Raw genomic sequence first — 19,191 nt, forward strand, 5'->3', positions numbered from 1 at the left:
GGGGATGGGCTGGCTGAAATGGGGAGTCAGTGTTTAATGGACACTGGTTTCAGTTTTGCAAGACAGAAAATTCTGGAGATGAAGCCAGGCACGGTGGCTCATGCCTGTAATCCCAGCACTTTGGGAGGCCGAGGAAGGTGGATCGCCTGAGGTCAGGAGTTAGAGACCATCCTGGCAATATGGTGAAACCCCACCTCTACTAAAAACATAAAAATTAGCCGGACATGGTGGCACACACCTGTAATCCCAGCTACTTGGGAGGCTGAGGCACAAGAATCACTTGAACCCAGGAGACGGAGGTTGCAGTGAGCTGAGATCGTGTCACAGTACTCCAGCCTAGGAGATAGAGTGAGACTAAGTCTCAAAAAAAAAAAAGAATCAAAACACAGAAACATTCTGGTGATGGGTGGTGATGATGGCTGCAGAACACTGTGAACCCACTAACACTGCTCAACTGCGCACTCACAAACGACACCAACTAACATCACTCAACTGCGCACTCACAAATGGCACCAACGTCGCTCAACTGCGCACTCACAAACAGCACCAACGTCGCTCAACTGTGCGCTCACAAACAGCACCAACCAACATCACTCAACTGCGCGCTCACAAACGGCACCAACTAACATCGCTCAACTGCGCGCTCACAAACGGCGCCAACAGCGCTCAACTGCGCGCTCACAAACGGCGCCTTCGCTCAACTGCGCGCTCACAAATGGCGCCAATGTCATTCAACTGTGTGCTCACAAACGGTGCCAACGTCATTCAACTGTGTGCTCACAAACGGCACCAACTAACATCACTCAACTGTGCGCTCACAAACGGCACCAACATCGCTCAACTGTGCGCTCACAAACAGCAGATATGGGAAACCTTAAGTGACATATTTTCATCACAGGAAACCGTGTAGTTGGGTCAAAGCAATATTTATTATACAGGCAGAAGGGATTTCTCATTCCCTAGTGAAAAGTTTGTGATTTTACTGTCCTGAGTGGGTAACCATCCACCGAAATAAACAGAAGGCCTGGCCCTACTTATTATCCAGAGAATATGATGACAATTTCTCTGTAATTTAGACCTCTGCTCCTCCATATCAGACAAATAAACTGTAAATGGATTTTAAAAAGAGAAAATATTATACATATTTTCGTTTTGTCAATTCAAACAATCCCCATAACGCTTTGGGATGAGTGCAGTGGATGCCCTTTAAAATGGACCTCTCCTCTGGGCTTCCAGCAGCGGCCGTGATTCTTTTAAATACACCACCAAAGTCATACTCAGACAAAAAAATTTATCATCTCTAGACTGCTTAACCAGCAAAACTGTTCCAGCTTGCAAACACAGATGACACTTCATGCAAGCAAACTAATTTCCTTGGACACAATTTGTCAAAAAGAAAACAGAAAAAGAAGAAAACTCCTATTGACATGTTAGGCTAAAGTGACTTTAAGAGTTTGTAATAATAGATGCAGATGGGAACCCCACATTGGGAACATTTTATTGCTTATATTTTAAATTCAGGAACTTCATAAATCCAGAACATGCTTCTCACCCTCAGATATTAAGGCTAAAAATGCAACCATAAAGTTGTTTGTCAATTTCTTCTCCAGAAGGCAATTCACTGCTGACGGTATTATGTCTAAGCATATGGATCTGCAGGCAATAAAAATCTGGAGGGCTCTTGAAAACTCTGATGCAAAAAACGAGAGGATATCACATGATTAATTATGCCTTTAATACGAGATTCTAGGAGATGGTCTGATAAAGTTAGGGGAGAAAAGCTGCAAAACTGAAGAAGAATGGAAGAAAATGGATCAACCATTCTGAGGGAGGAACCTCATCCTTATTCCAACACAGTGCCTCCAACAGGCACCAAGGAGACAGGGCATTCACTGATGTCAACACGCTGAAATCCGTCCACACACTCACATTTCTTTCCTTCAACATATTTGCCAAACTTAGTAAGTAAATGAAGTTTAACAAAGAAACCAGCTATTTATGACATCAATTATAGAAAACGCCACAACAGGTCAACTTCTAGAGACCCGAGGCCAGGCCCCGACCCATTCTCGGTGCTCCCACCTTCAGCCCATCTTCATGCCTCCCAGGCTCCCGCAGGGCCTGGACCTGGAGGACCTGTCTGGCCTGACCAGGCTCTCTGCCTCCTCTCCTGGCCGGGTCTCCAGGGTCTCTTTGCCCTGATGGTCCTTGCATTTATTTGCGTTCATGTCAAAGCTACCTCCCCAGCCCCTCCCGAAAGCTGCGAGTGGGACTGATGCCTCTCCCCACTGCCCCCAGCACCCTGCACAGCCCACAGGCAAAGCAGACGCCAGGCTGCCTGCAGGACCAGCCAACAAGGAGGCTTTCAGCACCGCTTCTTGTGAGAATGGAGTCACGGTCTCAAAATATTATTTTCAATAAAAGTTTTGTTTACCTAGAGAAGATTTAAACACACCAAAAACTTTGAAGGAAATAAGTGGCCCAGTTTTCTTTTTAATAAAAGCAGTGCTGGGTTGTACAATAACTCTTCCAAACAGAGCCACTGAACAGGATAAAATAAAGATCAGAAAGCTCAGTATTTTTCCAGGTGATTTTTAGAAAGGAAAAACCACTATTTGGAGGAGGCCACTTTTGGGGTATCTGTAATAATTCAGAAGAATGATAAACAATTTCTTTTTCCCTAGTTTAAGGAACATATATTTTTAGTGGCAGAAATATTAAAGTAGGACAGAATGTCTTGTAATGTACATATACAAACACCTACTTATACACAGCATTTTTCTTTCTTTTTTTTTTTTTTTTTGAGACGGAGTCTCGCTCTGTCGCCCAGGCTGGAGTGCAGTGGCCGGATCTCGGCTCACTGCAAGCTCCGCCTCCCGGGTTTACGCCATTCTCCTGCCTCAGCCTCCCGAGTGGCTGGGACCACAGGCGCCCGCCACCTCGCCCGGCTAGTTTTTTGTATTTTTTAGTAAAGACAGGGTTTCACCGTGTTAGCCAGGATAGTCTCGATCTCCTGACCTCGTGATCCGCCCGTCTCGGCCTCCCAAAGTGCTGGGATTACAGGCTTGAGCCACCGCACCCGGCCTACACAGCATTTTTCTATGAGGGATGAACGAGGGAAAGAGTCAGCATACCCCAAACCTTGTATTTTCCTACTATAACGGGTTAAGTCTTAAAAACATGTTTCTCCTCATAATTGCATCCTTCTAGGACTGTTTATATTCCACTTTTAGCTTGTCTAAACACCCTGGCAGAAAACTCTGTGGTTGGAATCTGCATACTCCACACACAAAAAGCCTTGCCTGGCGACCATGTGCCAACCTTCGGCTGGCAAGAGACCTCACCAGACGGCGCATGAGCTTCTTGGGAACAAGAACAAGTGTTGCCTCCCATAGCTGTGCTCTCAGCCCTGTCCTTCTCCAGCCCCACCTGACCAGTGCAAATTTGTTTAGAAGAAGCCTCTAGAACAAGCAGAAGGCTTGCTTTAGTAGCTGAAGGCTTAAATTGCTGTTCTGCCAGAAGCCGTGAACACTCCCCAGTGTTACTCGAAGGGAATGCAGAGAGAGAGCATTTTCCAAATGCTTCACCCGCCCCAGCCAACCAAGGATGGGAGGATAGCTTTCTGGAAGAACGCACAGGAAAAGCAGCTTTGAAAGCAGTAGTGTGGATTCCATCAAGAACAATCACTGCAAGAAAACGGTAATCCCCTGCCCCATCCAGCCCCCAGCACACACTATGAGCTTGTATTCTGCCAATGGACGCCGGAAATTAAAGCAACTGCCAGGTCGGCAGAAGGATCAATGTTCTCCAGAACCACTCCACGAACCTGCAGGTGCACTGAAGTTATACAGTACATAAGCCTTTCTACTTACAAATATTTGCATGTGTATGTTTTGTGCATGTGGATCAGATGGGGTAGGAGAGGACACGGGGGAGGTGAGTCTCTTGCTGATGTGTATGGACAGAGAGACTGGGGTTCTCAGAGAGGTCCTCAGTGAAACCAGAGATGACCCTGTAAGAGAAGAGGTGGGTAAACGTCCCCAGCAGGCTGCACAGACACAGTGAAATCGAGACACAGGACAGTGCGGAACAAAGCTAGACCTCCTCTCGACAGCCTTTGAGTTGTAACTATGATTTCGGTTCTACTTAGAGAGCATGGCCCAGTCTAGAGGGAAACTGAAGAAATGTCCTTGTCAGAAGAACACTACTGCAGTGTGATAAACTGTGTTTCTGCAGAGGACATTCTCTCCCTCCTGTCCACCCCAACCCTGACACAGAGCTCCAAGAACAAATCTAGAACTTGGGGTGTTTGGGGTGAAGGAGACCCATCTCTGGCTCGGTGTCCCCGTGAGCCACCCCCGTGTTCTATTTGATTCACTTTGTTTTGTGATGGAACCATTTCCAGTTCAGACATATGCTGAGCAAACAGCATTTAGCTGGCATCCCGAAGTCAAACTAATCAAACACAGCGTGTCAGTCTCAAAGCAGCCCAGGTGCCAAGGAATTCTTATGTTCAGGGCCTGAAGAAGATTTGACGTCAGCGTTCCACCCGCTGTGCTCTGCCATGGAGAGGCGAGGTGCTCCTCTCCGGGAAGCTCGGGGCAATCTGGGCACAATACCCACCTCTCTCCTTCCAGCCTCCTGGCTCCATTCTCTCTCTGTCCTTCTTCGTCTTTTTTCAGTCTCCATTAGTAGCTCTTCATGGCCACCCACCTGTTAAACTGTTCCTCCAGGTCCTTAATTTCTTTTCCTGAGGTTCTTCTTTGCTCGCCTCTCCCTTAGTCCTGGGAGGAAGCACCACCCTGTCAGATGCCCAACAGGGGGCTTGTAGCCTCTTAACTGCCTCCTTCTGCTACCCCTCCATGCCCCTACACCCTGTCAGTGGCCGGGGCCTGCTGGTTCACCACCCAACGATGCCCTAACTTGGTCAGCCCCATTCAGCTCTGTGACCGGTCACCTAGGCTCGGGCCCCTGCCAGCTGCTGTCTTGAGGAATTCACCAATCTCGAGGTGTGGAACAGCCCACTTCCCTGTCTGCCTTGTCTGCCCTGCCTGCCCCTGAGCTGGGCTTGGGCTGCAGGTGGGGCTGCACATTCCGGCCCCTCCCCAACCCCATGCAGGGCCGGCCATCCGGTCTGACACAGAGCAGGGCCTTCGCAAGTTTAGAGAATGAGCGAATAAATGACAGAAGCTCACTGAACCCTAAACGTATTCACAATGTTTTTATCGCAAAAAGACCCACTTCCGTTACTTGTAGAGCAACTGGAAATAAAAATTCTGGATGAATCTGCCAAAAGACGATGCTTCAGTTCAATTCAAAAATGAAACTCATTTAACCTTTAACTCAATTTCAATTCCGAACTGATGAGCACGCAAGAGCTACCCTGTACGTTAATATCAAGAAGCTGATCTAATTACTGATACAATTTTACATTTAACAAACCAAGTATACTGTGGGAGTTTAGAGCTTAAATGACATGAACACTTTTAAAACAAAAACTGAAAACTATTCACTAGTTGCAGACAGTTTAAATATCAGAAAATATTACTTAAAGATACAGGAAGAAGAAAAAAGCATTCCAGAAATCAAATTTCAGAGTATGAGAGGTGTGTGTCGGCAGTTTGTAAAAGGAGAGGGAGGCTGGCCCGAGATGCAACGGCATCCTGAGGATGGCATCCACAGACGTGGCCCTGAGTGACTACCACCACCATTCTTGTTTCGTCTCAGCTTTTTCTCCTCTAACACAGCACATCACCGTCCAACAAGCTCTAAGACCAGCACGTGTGCGAGCTCACGTCGTAACTTTACAATGACTCCATGTGTACGGTCGGCGAGTGGTATCACGAGGACAAACCCAGTGTTGAAGCCTGAACTTCCAAATCTGACATTACCTGGAGGACACTGGCCCTCAGGCCCCAGGACAGCACTGACTTGAGTTCCCACTGACCAAGTCACAATCAGGACAGTCTCAGAGGCTCCCTCGACTGCAGACAAGAGTCAGAGAGGATTTCACAGGAGAACAACGGTCACCCCCAGAGCGGCAGTCTCTAGTGCAAGTTCAGCTAAGTAGAGGGAATACCCACTTCTTCCCCCAAGTCTTCCCCAGGACCCTGTAACCCACCATCCCTCACCCCATCTCCATTTCTCTTACTGATAAAGGGACATCGATGCCAACAACTTCACAGAGGGGTCCCGAGGATGAAGTGCAGTGACGGAAGGACACCTCCTCCCACCAGGCCAGACAGACGAAGCAGCGGCTGTTCCACAGGGACCAGTCCCTCCAAGTCTCCACTTCCTTGGCATCTGCCTGACCCCTGTCCACGCCACTTCTTCTGGGAGAAACAGAGACTCCAGGAGGAAACGGAAATGGCCTCTGAGATGTTTTTGTGGGATACTGTCAGAAATGCCACACTTGGCGTTTCTCACAGGGGTTCACTGAGCCTCATTTCCCATACAATGTGGACAAGCCCGTTCACCAGCTTTTCAAGACCACAACTGATTAGAAGCAGCAAACCGCCATGAGGTGAGGGGACCGAAAGGCAGGCAACGCAAGCCCAGCGCAGACACGGGGCCGGGGCCGGGGCCGGGGTCCGCAGGGCCAGACTCTTCGCAACAGACGTTGATCAGCAGGAGGGGCGTGGCCCACCCATGCAGCAGGGCAGTGAAGGCCAGGGCCCAACTCCACAGGGCGCCAGGGCCATCAAGAAAGGGCACCGTCATCTTGGCCAATCCCATCAGGGTTGGCTGTTGCAAGATTATGAATCCTAGACAGGATTTTGTGTACGGGGCCACACCCAAACCCCACAAGCCTCTAAGCTGGGCCCAAGGCCATGCTGGGGCTTCCTGAGGGTGAAAGCCACAGTCTGAAGACAACCTGGAAATACCAGGGATGTGAGCCAAGAAGTGACCTTCCTGAAACCTGAACAGACGCCGATGCTGCCTGTGGCGGACCCGTGCCTATCCGGTGGCTGCCACTTCCGGGATCGTTCCTCCCCGGCCTGCAAGTCATACGATGTAATTCTTGATGAGAACTGGATTGTGCCAAGGTTCCATGTTTCCTCCTCATGACAACAGAGAAAGGCTCTCTGTGGCCACATAAAGCAGAGAGGGGCATGATCTCTCTGGAAAAGCTGCCCTCCCTTCATAAACAGAGCTGAACAGAGGTGAAGCCCAATGACTCTTAAATGGAAACTTATTGTTAAGAGCAGGGGATTTAAGGGGTTTTATTTTAACATGCCAGAGAGGCAGAAACATCCACCTCTCTCTGAAGTTAACCCATTTACCTGTTACTCTAAAGTGCTCTTTTATTCCAAATGTTGGAAACTTAAAAAATCTTTCACTCTGACAGTTTGGTTCACATTCTGAACTCAGATATTTGTAGCTATTATTCAACCATTCTTTTCTTCCTTCCAAGAGGTTCCTGGCAGACTTAAAATTAAATGAACAAGTTTGCTTCTGACTCATGGACACAGGCACACACATTCGCTATCTCTGCCTCCTTGTAACACAGTTACAAAATTGACAGAAATAAAACTTTTGCGTTGCTTTTTTTTTCCTTAGATGAGTCCAGAACATAAGGACCCTAAATCTCAGTGACACTTGTTTAAATACTGTCCACCTGGCTGCCACCACTGTCTACTCTGCCCCCAGGTCAGCACAGAACCAGCTGTGGGGAGAAAACGTCAAAAGCACAAAAGCTGGTGAGGTTGTGCATTGTTCAGGTTTGATTTTCTAGATCAGAAACCACACAACAATTTCACAGTGCATCACGGAACCTCGCTCTTCTATGGCCAGGCAGCACCGTCCTGGGGTGGACGGGCCGGTGCTCCACAGCCTGGGATTCTCGGCAGTGCTGTAGAGAGGAGCTCTGACCTGCCCCTTCAGCTGCCAGTCAGAGGAGCACAGCAAACTTCATCATTCACAACTCAGAAGGCTCAGTGTGCACAGCCTGTCTCCTATCACGCAACGGCAGGGTTTTCACGCCATACCTCACTTAAAAGCATATTTTGCTGCCTCCCTTTATTTTACTAAGGTCCAAGAGCTGCCACTTCACGGGCTGCACTAACACCTCTGCAGGCCCCACGTGCAGCACTGTGTCTGGGGGCCAGCAGTCGACCCCCATCGCACCCTCTCATCACAGACCACGAGAATTCATCACCAGGATCTGTGGAGCGAAGAAGAAACACCTTGGCTTCCTGTCTTGTCTCTTTAGCCATCAACCTGAAAGACGAGGCCATTGTGTGGCTTCTAAAGGACACTGCACTATAAATGTTTAGCATGGGGTGAAGTACATGCACAGTTTGTGTTATTGATAACATAAGTCACAAGAGGAACTCCCTATACACCACTGATCATTTACCCCTCTCAGGCAGAAACGGGAGGCGACATCCATCAGCATGGACAGGCCTCACCGACATGGAATGGCAGAGCCAGCGGAGGCGAGAACAAGGGGTTCCAGGCTCGCCAGGGCATTCAGCCACTCGTTTTTGAAAAACAGACGATTTCTATAAAGCCAAGGAGCGCCTGGCAAGTTTTCCTCACAGAAACATGCTTATTTGACTCAAGAGACCTCCTTAAGGAACACTCTGTAAAGTAAAATAATTACATTTTTAAGCACATACAACACAAATCATTATTCCACAGCACTGAGGGAAAGCAATGAGACAGCTGAACTTGCCGCAGGTAAAAGTCCCGCAGAGCGCGTGTTTTTGGATGTTATTTTTACTGGGAGTGCTTCCCTGAGTGTTTGTCCTTAAGAACAGTTTCTTCTCCTCCTTGAAAGATCAATTATAATCACGTGAATGCGGCAAGTGTCTGTATTAATTTCCCAATCTGTCAGAAAAAACGAATTCATGAAGTTCCCAGGAAGGTTCTGGTGGCCCGTGGACCTTGAGGAACCATCCAACTGGCACCGGTCAGACCGACCTGCACAGAGGGGCCGCGGGGATAACCGGCAGCACGGACTCGGCAGGTGCACATACCAAGCCAGCCGGGACCCCATGCACTGCTGAGGGTCGACTGAGTTCCTGAACATATTTAGAGATTAGCGGGAAAGAGGCAAAACGCAGGTCACTTCCTGCTGCAGCTGCCTTCGGGAAGCTCAAAGGCATCTTCACGCTTTCCATGGGGCGTGCTTTGAGGGCAGAACCTCACAGGGCATCCAATGTCATCAGACAATTCCCCTCCCAGGTTCAACACAGAGGCCCTGCAGGATACGTTCTCACGTTCCAGAGAGTCTAGGGCCAGGCCAGCCTCGCTGGTGACTGGAGGCCTTATCTGTCCAGCCAGCCAGGTGCTCAGAAGAGGGTCAGGCCCAACCTGCATGCCCCACCCAGCCTCAACCCCAAGGCGGGCTGGGCCAGATGCCAAAAGCAGACCCACAAACCCTGTAAATGGATCCCTACCATGAAGACAGAAAAGAGCCTCTGCAGTAGAAGACAGTCTGTGTGTAGTCCTCGCATTTTCCCAAATACAAAAAGGTTTACAGTGCTTTAATTGGATTGGACTCTATCAGCTTTTCCAGTATTACATTCCTATATTTTTCTGAAAAGAGCCTTATGTGAAACAAACAAAAGAATGAAAAACAAGGGTAAGCCCTTGGTAAGTGAAAGGTGAACCCCCTCAGCTCCCCAGCATCCAAGCTCTAGAAGTCCTACTGCTACTATTTTTGGAATCTAAGTGTGACCCAGGGTGATATGGTCCATTTTTTCAAGTAATCAAATACGGCAATCAACATTATGGAAAACTAAACAAGCCCCAAAATAACATTAGAAAAATAAACACACACCGCCTGGCCCCTCTCATTAGACTGTGGGCACTGCAGGGAATCTGACGAGGTCAGAGCTCTGCAGCCGCGGGAAGATGGCGCGGGGGAGCTGCTCCGCTCTTGCAGAGGCCGAGTGCTCCTGGATGTGATGGCACTCACAGAAACCTGATATTGTCAGGCAGTTATGAAACTGACTTAAAAGCAGCTGATGTTGCTCCCCTTTTGGAAAATATGCCACTTTCCCAACGCATGTGCTTCTCACACATGTTTTTAGGGAGGGAAAGGTAACTAGGCAAGGAAGTCGTTGGTCCCCATGCGAAGCCACACACCTGGGGAGCGGGAAACACACTTTGTACAGAAGCACAGATGCAATGTCACTGAAGAAGGCCCAACGGTCAACCTGTAATTTATCTACTAAAGAAAGAAACTCCTGTTCAGAGGAAGGACCACCCTGGGACTCACAGGCACTCGGAAAGGGGTGAGGGCAGGGGCCAGAGCCAGCAGGACGCTGCTCCAAATCCTGGCAGTCACTGTCACTCAGCAACCAGAGGACAGCAGCCACACAGAGCACAAACGGCTCCAGGGGGAGCACGCCAAGGTCAGTGAAGGCAGCACCCAATTCTACTAAACCAGGAAGCTTCACAGAAGACTTCTGACACCAGACCCAGATGGCGTCCAAGGTGCATTCATCTCGCAATTTGGGGATAAAGTAACATCAATCCAACCCTTACTCTTTCACAAAATAGAAGAGGGAATGCTTCCAAACTGATTTGTCATCAGAATGAGCCTAATTCCAAAACAAGACAAAGATATTACCAAAAAAAGAGAAAAGTATACACCTGGTTTAAAATTCTAAAAATTTATTCTACCAAATTTAAAGAATGAAGGAGAAAGATCACATGACTATGTCAACACATACATGAAAATCATTTGACAAAATTCCACCCAGTGAGGAAGATGCCTCTGAAACCCAAAATGGGGAGTAAAAGCCCTCACTGGTGAAATCCTGCAAGCTCCCCAAACCAGGAACCAGGGAAGGACGCCCGTTGTCGCCACACTTACTGAAGTCATCCTGGAGGGTTCTGGACAGCTCAATAGAAGAAATTAAAAGCATAAAGATCAGAAAGGAAGATGCATATTGTCTTTATTCAGAGACATCATGAATTTTTATACAGAATCCTAAGCAATCTCAAAACAACCCTGGAACAAATACATGAATGAGTCAAGATTTCAGAATATAAGATCAACATACAAGTCAGTTGTTAAATACAAGCAGCAATAAATTAAAAGGTTAAAAAGTTTCAACCTAATTTAGAATACCATCAAGAACAAAGTATTTAGAAATGGAGTTTGCCAGATGAGCAAAGCCTCCAAGCAGAAAAACCATCCAGCGCTGCCAAGGACAATGAAAGAATGTAAACAAACGCAGATGCCAGTCAAAGCCAGGAACTGACCCCTTCAATACCAAGACGTCAACCTTCCAAAATTGACACCCAGGTTCAATGAATTCCCAATCGAAATCCCAAAAAGAATCATTGCAGAAATTTACACCTGAATTCTAAAAGTAATACGCAAACTTAAGAGACGCAGACGCCAAATGATTTAAAAATAAATAAATTTAGAGGACTCATGGACTCACATTACCTGGCATCAAGATGTATCACAAAGCTACCTAACCAGGCCAGCGTGGAACGGGCATAGAACAGGCAAAGGTAGGCTGAACCAAACACAGCAAAACTAGAAACAGGCTCACACACCCTTGGTCAAATAATGGTAATTCAATGAAGAAAGGAGACAATTTTTATTTTCCAACAAATGATGCTAGAACAATTAAATAGCTACAGGGAAAAAATAAACTCTGTACCTCACAAAAAGGTAATTCAAAATGGATCACATATCTAAACATTAAAAAAAAAATACAAAGCTTTTAAAAGAAATTACAGGAGAATGAATTTCAGAAATTACAGTAGGCAAGTATTTCTTATAGAGAACACAAAAAGTCTTAAACATAAGGGGAAAAAAAGACATATGGACTTGTTCAAAATTTAAAACCTCTTCTCATCAAAAGACACTATTAGAAAAACAAAAAAGCAGACCTCCAACTTGTCAGAAAATCATCACAATACGTACATCTGACAAAAGTCTCCTATCCAGAACCACAAATCAGTAACAACAACACAAACACAAACAAGAAAGCTCTAATTTTAAAATGGGCAAAAGGTGGCCAGGCGCAGGGGCTCACGCCTGTAATCCCAGCACTTTGGGAGACCAAGACAGGCAGATCACAAGATCAGGAGTTAGAGACCAGCCTGACCAACATGGTGAAACCCCGTCTCTACTAAAAATACAAAAATTAGCCAGGCATGGTGGCAGGCGCCTGTAATCCCAGCTACTCAGGAGGCCGAGGCAGGAGAACTGCTTGAACCAGGAGGCGGAGGTTGCAGTGAGCTGAGATTGCACGACTGCACTACAGCCTAGGCGACAGAGCAAGCCTCCATCTCAAAACAATAAAAAATAAAAAATAGGCAAAGGACTTGAGTAGATATTTCACAAAGAAAACACAGGAATGGCCAAGCCTTCATCAGGATAAGTCATCGGCAAAGTGCAAATTAGAACCACAATGAGATAATACTTCATACCAGCCAAAATGGCTAAAATCTGAAAAACTGACACCGCCAAGTACTGCCAAGAGCGTGGAGTAACTGAAACACACACTGCTAGTGGAAATTTAAGATGATACTGCTCTGAAGAAAGTTTTGGCAATTTCTTGTCAAGTTAAACATACATTTGCCATCCAGCCCAGCAATTCCACACTCAGGAATTTACTCAGGAGAAATGGAAACAAAAATTCGCAAAGAAGACTGACTTAAGGGGGCACGAGGGAACTTTCTGGAATGTTCTGTATCCTGAATGTTCTATGTCTTCAGTGGTCGTTATATGGTTGTATGCTTTTGTCAAAAATCATTGAATTGTACACTTGAAACCTTAATTCTTCTATGTAATTTTTACCTAAATTTTAAAAATGATACAATGTTAAACTTAATTGAATATTCATATAGTTCTATATACTATTTTCAAACTTTTAAGTGCTCCCCCCACACCAAAACTGTGCACCCAAACACTGCTGGCTGCCCCCCAAATCCCACTCTTTCCTTACTCACAGTACACCTAATTTTAGCCCATATATGACACGCCCTCCTTTCTTTCTCCCCTACCTGTGGCTCGGGCCCAGCGCCGTCTCGAAGCACCAGGGAAGGGACCACCATCTGGAGACCCCAAGAGGAAAGCTGAGAGGAGCCCAACTTCCCAGGAGCCATGAAGGCAACAGCCCCAGCGCCCACGGTTTGTCTACAGGTGTGTCTTCCAGAGAGCAATCAGCCAGATCGTATTCAGGATTCAGCATTATTGCCGGGCTGTTGTCACACCTGAACCTGATCCTAACTTGATTCAGAAAGTTCATAAAGTAGAAATTCAAAAGTAAGCCTCTTCATCCTATTCGCATAATCCACAACGGGCATTTAACTAAACATATCTTACAATGTTTGTTGTTTTTGTTTTGTTTTCCTTTTTCTTCCCCAAATTCACTTTGTACCTTTACTTTTTCCCAAAAGAAAAAAAAAAACCAACACATAATTTCTATGATTTATTGTGCAACTGAACATGCTAAAAGACAAAATGACATTTTCCCCTACAAATTATTTGGTGCCAGTGATTTTCTGAACACTACAGCCAGATGGTTCTCATAGAAATTGAAAAGAGTGTATTCACATAGTTCAAAGGTTTGCTTATTTTTTGGTCTCAAAAAGACTATATTGATTGTAACGTGCAGCTCTACAGGAAAAATCTCGACAGCGGAGGCGAGTGCTGATATTTATGACTGCACTTGTGCTCATTACGGCTGTCTCTGACAGGGGTCCATTAAAATCAATTTTTATGTTTCTTATGTATTTTCTTTATCTAATGTTCTTGGCATTGTGTTTATTAGCCAGTTAAGAGAAACACCAAGCATAGGAGTGGGTGTTTTTTTCTTCTTGTCAGAAATAACAAGACCTACAATTTTAATAGAATGAACGGAGGAAATTAAATGTTACATTTCAAAGCAAAACATTAAGGAGTGCTTTACATTTTTTGTTTTTGCAGTTAGAGAAATACAGCGGAAGCTGTTCACAAAAAGAGAGACACATACGCTCTTAGAAATGACAAGACCCTAAAGTCATGCTGAAAAGGGGCTTTCGGAACCTTCCCCCTGGCAGGGCTGTCCTCAGCCACACCCGTGCCAAGGGTCTGACCACGGCTTTCAGAGGGCAAGTGGGCCTCCTGGTTAAGGAATTCCAGAACATCAAGCAGTCCTAGTGTGAAACGCACCTGGCTGACTCTGGCAGAACAGGGAACCCTGGTCTGGATTTTTCTTTTTTTTTAATCAAGATTAATCCTGTATCTCCCTGTCTCTAAATTTCTAGACACATATGCTGAAGAACCAAAGTGTTCAATGCTCATCACCAACCAACTCCTCTGTAAACGTACACATTAATCAAACATCTTGGAGCTACTAATGAAAGGGTATGAAGGGCATGGCCCTGGGTTCATCGGAGGCGGAGAGCTTCTGGGCAACACACAGGGAAGCTGCAAATGCAGGAGCCATCACAGCACGCTGTTTTGAGAGACAGGCTCGTGGCTGCGGTTGCGGGGGTAAGGCTATGTGTTACCCTGTGATCGATGGAAAACAAGCAGTTATCACATATACTCCTCGGCTGCTTCAGCACGCGCAGTATACGGGATCATGCGGGCTCATACTTACTCAGCTTTAGGCGTCCCCTTGCCCAGGAGCTTTATTTCGTGCAGACCCTGCTCACACCCAGACAGCTCCAGCTTCCCCAGAGGGCTGTCCAGCACGGTGCGTTTCATTTCACAGGCCTTGTCCATTTTTCCAAGTACCTAAACAGAAACAATTTTTAAGACAAAGTGTATATGGAAGAGGCTGGTCGTATATAAAACACAACAGAAGTACTGGTTATTTATGACACAAAGTATATTCCAAAGCTTCTTCCTCATTTTTGGAATTATATGACGCGTCATTTTTACAGTATGATTACTGAGAAGACAGAAAATTACCACAATTACCTAGAGCAGCCAACCAATACTACAGTCTCCTGTTATTTCCTAAAATTACTATATCCCGATTCTTCTTGTTTATCTTAAACCAATGCATCATTGAAGGAAGCTGACCTGGTAAGAGCTCCTTTTAAATAATACCCACAACTAAGCTCACTCTGTTTTACTAAAACAATTAATAAAACAACTACCACAGACAATAAATCCCAAAGACAAACTGTTCAATATTTGGAATAAAGTACATTTTAGAATGAAGCTTGTATGCAATGACTTACAGAAAGATTCACCTCAGCACCTACGCCACGACACCTGTGTTAGGAGCCAGCCCGAGAGGATGAGCAATGCGGGGGTAAATTAAATGTGCTGTGGAGAGCACATTTAATTTACATTTAAAGAGATGTACAAGGCTGGGCGCAGTGGCTCATGCCTGTAATCCCAGCACTTTGGAAGGCCGAGATAGGAGGATCACTTGAACTCCGGAGTTGAAACCGGCCTGGGCAACGTAGCAAGATGCTGTCCAAAAAGAATCAAAATTAGCTGGGTGTGATAGCACACACCTGTAGTTCCAGCTGCTCGGGAGGCTGAAGAGCAGAGCCTGAGGAATACGGGGGAACACATCCATAGGCTACCTTTACACTTGTACATTTCTTTCTCTCTTATTTTTTAGAGACGGGGTTCTTGCTCTGCTGCTCAGGCTGGAGAGCAGTGGTGTAATTCTAGCTCACTGCAGTCTTGAACCACGGGCTCTAGCGATCCTCCCTCTTCAGCCTCCTTAGGCACTGGGTCTTGCTATTTTAGCTCTGTCCTCTCATCGCCCCAGGAAGACCCACAGCAGCTCGTGGCTACTCAAGGAAGGCCGTCCTCATGGATCCCATCACACCTGGGTTCTTCCCACGCCAACCCAATCACCAGCTCTCAAAGCTCACTGAGAATAACAAAGCAAGGGCTCCCTACATCAAGGGGCTGGAGCAGGGGCAACAAACTAGAGCCCGTGGGGCAAATCTGACTCACTGCACTTGTCTTTGTAAATAAAGTTTTATTGAGACACAATTGTGTTCATTTATTTACACACAGTCTCCTGCTGCTTCTGTGCTGCAGCGGCAGAGGTGAGCAGCTGTGACAGAGGCAGTGTGGCCCTGCAAGCCCAGAACACTGACTCTCCGGCTCTCTACAGAAAAGGCCTGATGACCCCTGGAAGGGCTGCTCACTGGAAGGGCCGCTCACTGGCACCTTCCCACTCTGTTCCCACACTGAAGCGGGTCTGAATCCCGCATGCATCACAAATCTCTGTGCCTTCACTAAAGACCCCCTCCCTGCCTGTCTGCTGGGCACCTTGCTGCCTGGTCTCCTCTCCTGTGAAAGCCTCCACCAGCCCTCCAGCTGATCTTTCCTTTCTGTGTCTTCCACATGCTTCTAAGGCCTCACTTTGGTTCTCTCATCTGTCTTTCCAACAATGAGGAGAGGGAGGTGCATTTATGTCCCTTAAAGGGAGCAAGGTCGGGCAGCAGACCCCAAACTACACAAGCGTTTTCTAGAAGCATTACTCTCAAGATTCAATCCTAAACCATCACACTCCAGAGCTGCCTCTACAACCTCCCCTTTTCTGTGCAGATTGACAGGGATTTGAACTGGATCCCAATCGATCGCCCCAGGATATGGATACAGTATGTGCCGGAAACTATGTCCCAGCAGAGAGGCTCTGCCCACATCACACTTCAACATCTTACCCTGCAGCCTCCCTGCTGCCTCAATGGTAAAAACCAGGCTTCCCGGGAGGGCAAAGAGAGCCCTGTGGAAGGAGCCACCTGCCTTCCACTTACTACGTGGCAGAGGCTAGATAAAGGCAGGGGGTGCAAATCATGGCTTCCCGCCCACTGTCCCGTTGCTGTGAGAAGATCACTCTTGGTGCTTCAACTGTTTTTGTCTGTAGGGTAAATCACACCAAATCACAATGTTGGCACGAGTTTAGAGGGAACACATGCAAAGACCAGGCCTCCCAAAGGCTCTGTAGGATTTGGGGATCACAGGTGTTCCCACCACGATCAACATTTTAACCCAGTGCCTCTGACCTCATCCCCTGGAGCACGCTGCCTCTGCCTCCGACCTCATCCCCTGGAGCATGCTGTCCCTCTCCCCGGAGTCTCATTCAAAGCATCGCCATCCTGCCCTTGCTTCCAAGGTGACTGCCTCCCCTTCTCCCATCTCCATCATTTCTCAGAGCCACAATCTCGGTCCCCAGCCTCAGCCCTGCCCCTGCAGACATCTCCCACCACCCGGGGCCACTGCTTCTCAGGCAGGGTGCTGGCGACTCTGCTCGGGACCCCATGAAGAACAGCACGCATCACACACACAAGGGGCTCATAAGATAGTTGTGGAACTGAATTACCAGTGTGACCACCATCCAGGCCAAGCATCCACGACAGCATTTCCCAAAGTGTGTTCACAGAAGATACTGCTCAGACAACAGGGCTCTAGAGGCAGCATGAGAAATTGGGATGCTCTCTCGCCACTTCTTGGAAACTTGCTCTGCACGGTGGTGGGTTAAAGCTTCCAGCAGACTGGCTGTAAAAAGGCCAGCTTAGGTTTTACTCTCTCAAATGTGGTTCTCCACGGACCCACGTTTGCTGCTCTATCATCCCAGTTCGGGCAAGGCTGCAGGCTATCAGAGTTGGGAGGCCTGGGCTGAGCTCTGGACTCAGGTGGGGAGCCTGGCCAGCCCCGAGCACCTGCATCAGGCAGCACTCTCAACAGCAGGTGTCAGAAACGGACACGGGCTAATTTAAGCACAAATGCCGTTTACTGAAAGGCTACTCTACCACTCACAGAACTTCTGGGAAGGCTGGAGGAGCAGGCTCAGAAAATAGTAGGAACCAAAATTGGCCACGCTCCAATCACAGCCAAAATCAAGCTTCAGGAAACATCTGTGGGGCAACCAGGCATAGCAGGCATGGCAGCTGGCACTGTTGCCACCGTTGCCCCTGGAAACAGGATGTGGTGGCTATGGCCACCGTTGATTCTCGGCTGCTCTGCCTGCGTGGGACTTGCTCCTGATTTGAGTCCCAGGCAGGAGCCCAGCCCTGGTGCTGACGCCCACCAACATGTGCCAGTGTCCGAGCAGCTGCAGGAAGGGACGGCCTGGGAGAGGAAGGGTTTGCCCATGTCAGTGCCTGAAGCTGCACTGCATACATTCTGACTGGGGAGAGCCCCATGTGGGGACTGGCCAGACCCTAGCTGCTCACTCCTCTCCCGAGCCTCTATTTTCTCATCAATAAGATCCTTGACTCCTCTACCTGACAGTGCCACTCTGAGGATCTAACCTGAGACGGCCACAGCCCGGGCTTCAGGTACTACACACCGTGAAGGGCTGGAAGGGCTGTCATGCCATTCTGCACAGACCACACCTTGAGTTCACCCCCAATCCAGCATCAGCCAAAGGGGAAGACATTGGAGTGTGCAGAGACGGGGCCAGGGAGAAGGGCAGGAGCCTGGGAAGGCCACTGGGGGTGAATCCCAGCGAGCTGAAGGAGGGGCATGGGGGATGGGGTGTCCTCCACCCAGAGGAAGGAGCAGGGCGGTGGAGGGCCACAGGCAGTTCAGCCCCGACAGCCTCCCGGACAGAAGAGTCCTCAAGGTTATCGGGGTCTGGGTCCTGACCACAAGAGGCTAAACTCGGGAGGCCAGTGGCTGGGAATGCGGTGGAGAAGCCTTCCAGCCAAACCTGGAGTGGCCAAGTGAACTGCCTGCCCTGGAATGACCAACTCTGCACCCCAGAGAGCACCTCCACCCAGGAGGACCCCAGCTGCTGGTCCAAGGGACCCTAAACCTCTGGCACATTCCTGATTGTGCCCTGCGGTGCTGTCGCCATGACCAGCATCATGGCATGGGTCTCTCATCCAAAGGGGCAGGCTGGCCTCAAGCCCTAGGAACCAGCTCCCCTGGCCAGCAAGGGTGGCCTGAAGCCACAGGAACACACTGAATCAATCACAAAGCAGGGAGCTGCGGGGACCAGGTCAGCTCCATCCAAATCATTCCAAGAACCAAAAAAAGGCAATCAGTTTATAACTGCAATAAGGAATGAGTTCAGAATCTGACTCCTGTCCATATCCAATCGGCTGATTATTGAGGTACGTGAAGCCTGCCTCATTTCACCTGAACATGACAATGAGCTAGAACACGCCCCCCGACCAAGAGCAAACCTCCCAGAGGCCGTGGAAATGGAATTGGATGCGCTGCTGACACCTGCATATACCTTTTTTCCTGTAGACAACCAGAGCATTTGGCACGGTTCTTCTGAGGGCAACAATATAAGTTAG

General features: G+C 47.9%; 1 protein-coding gene across 9 annotated transcripts in view; it reads right to left on the reverse strand.

Moving 5' to 3' along the window:
• The window catches only part of MGMT (O-6-methylguanine-DNA methyltransferase), a 283,770-nt gene that overhangs the window by 198,625 nt on the left and 65,954 nt on the right, over positions 1-19,191 (reverse strand). For all 9 annotated transcript variants that reach the window (XM_023224440.1, XM_023224433.3, XM_023224442.2 and 6 more), the window contains one exon: positions 14,565-14,701. In XM_023224440.1, the coding sequence (XP_023080208.1) occupies positions 14,565-14,689 (125 nt within the window). In that variant the 5' untranslated portion in view covers positions 14,690-14,701. The remainder of the gene's footprint in view (positions 1-14,564; positions 14,702-19,191) is intronic.

Source organism: Piliocolobus tephrosceles, chromosome 9 (assembly GCF_002776525.5).
Source record: "Piliocolobus tephrosceles isolate RC106 chromosome 9, ASM277652v3, whole genome shotgun sequence".
Classification (NCBI taxonomy): Eukaryota; Metazoa; Chordata; class Mammalia; order Primates; family Cercopithecidae; genus Piliocolobus; species Piliocolobus tephrosceles.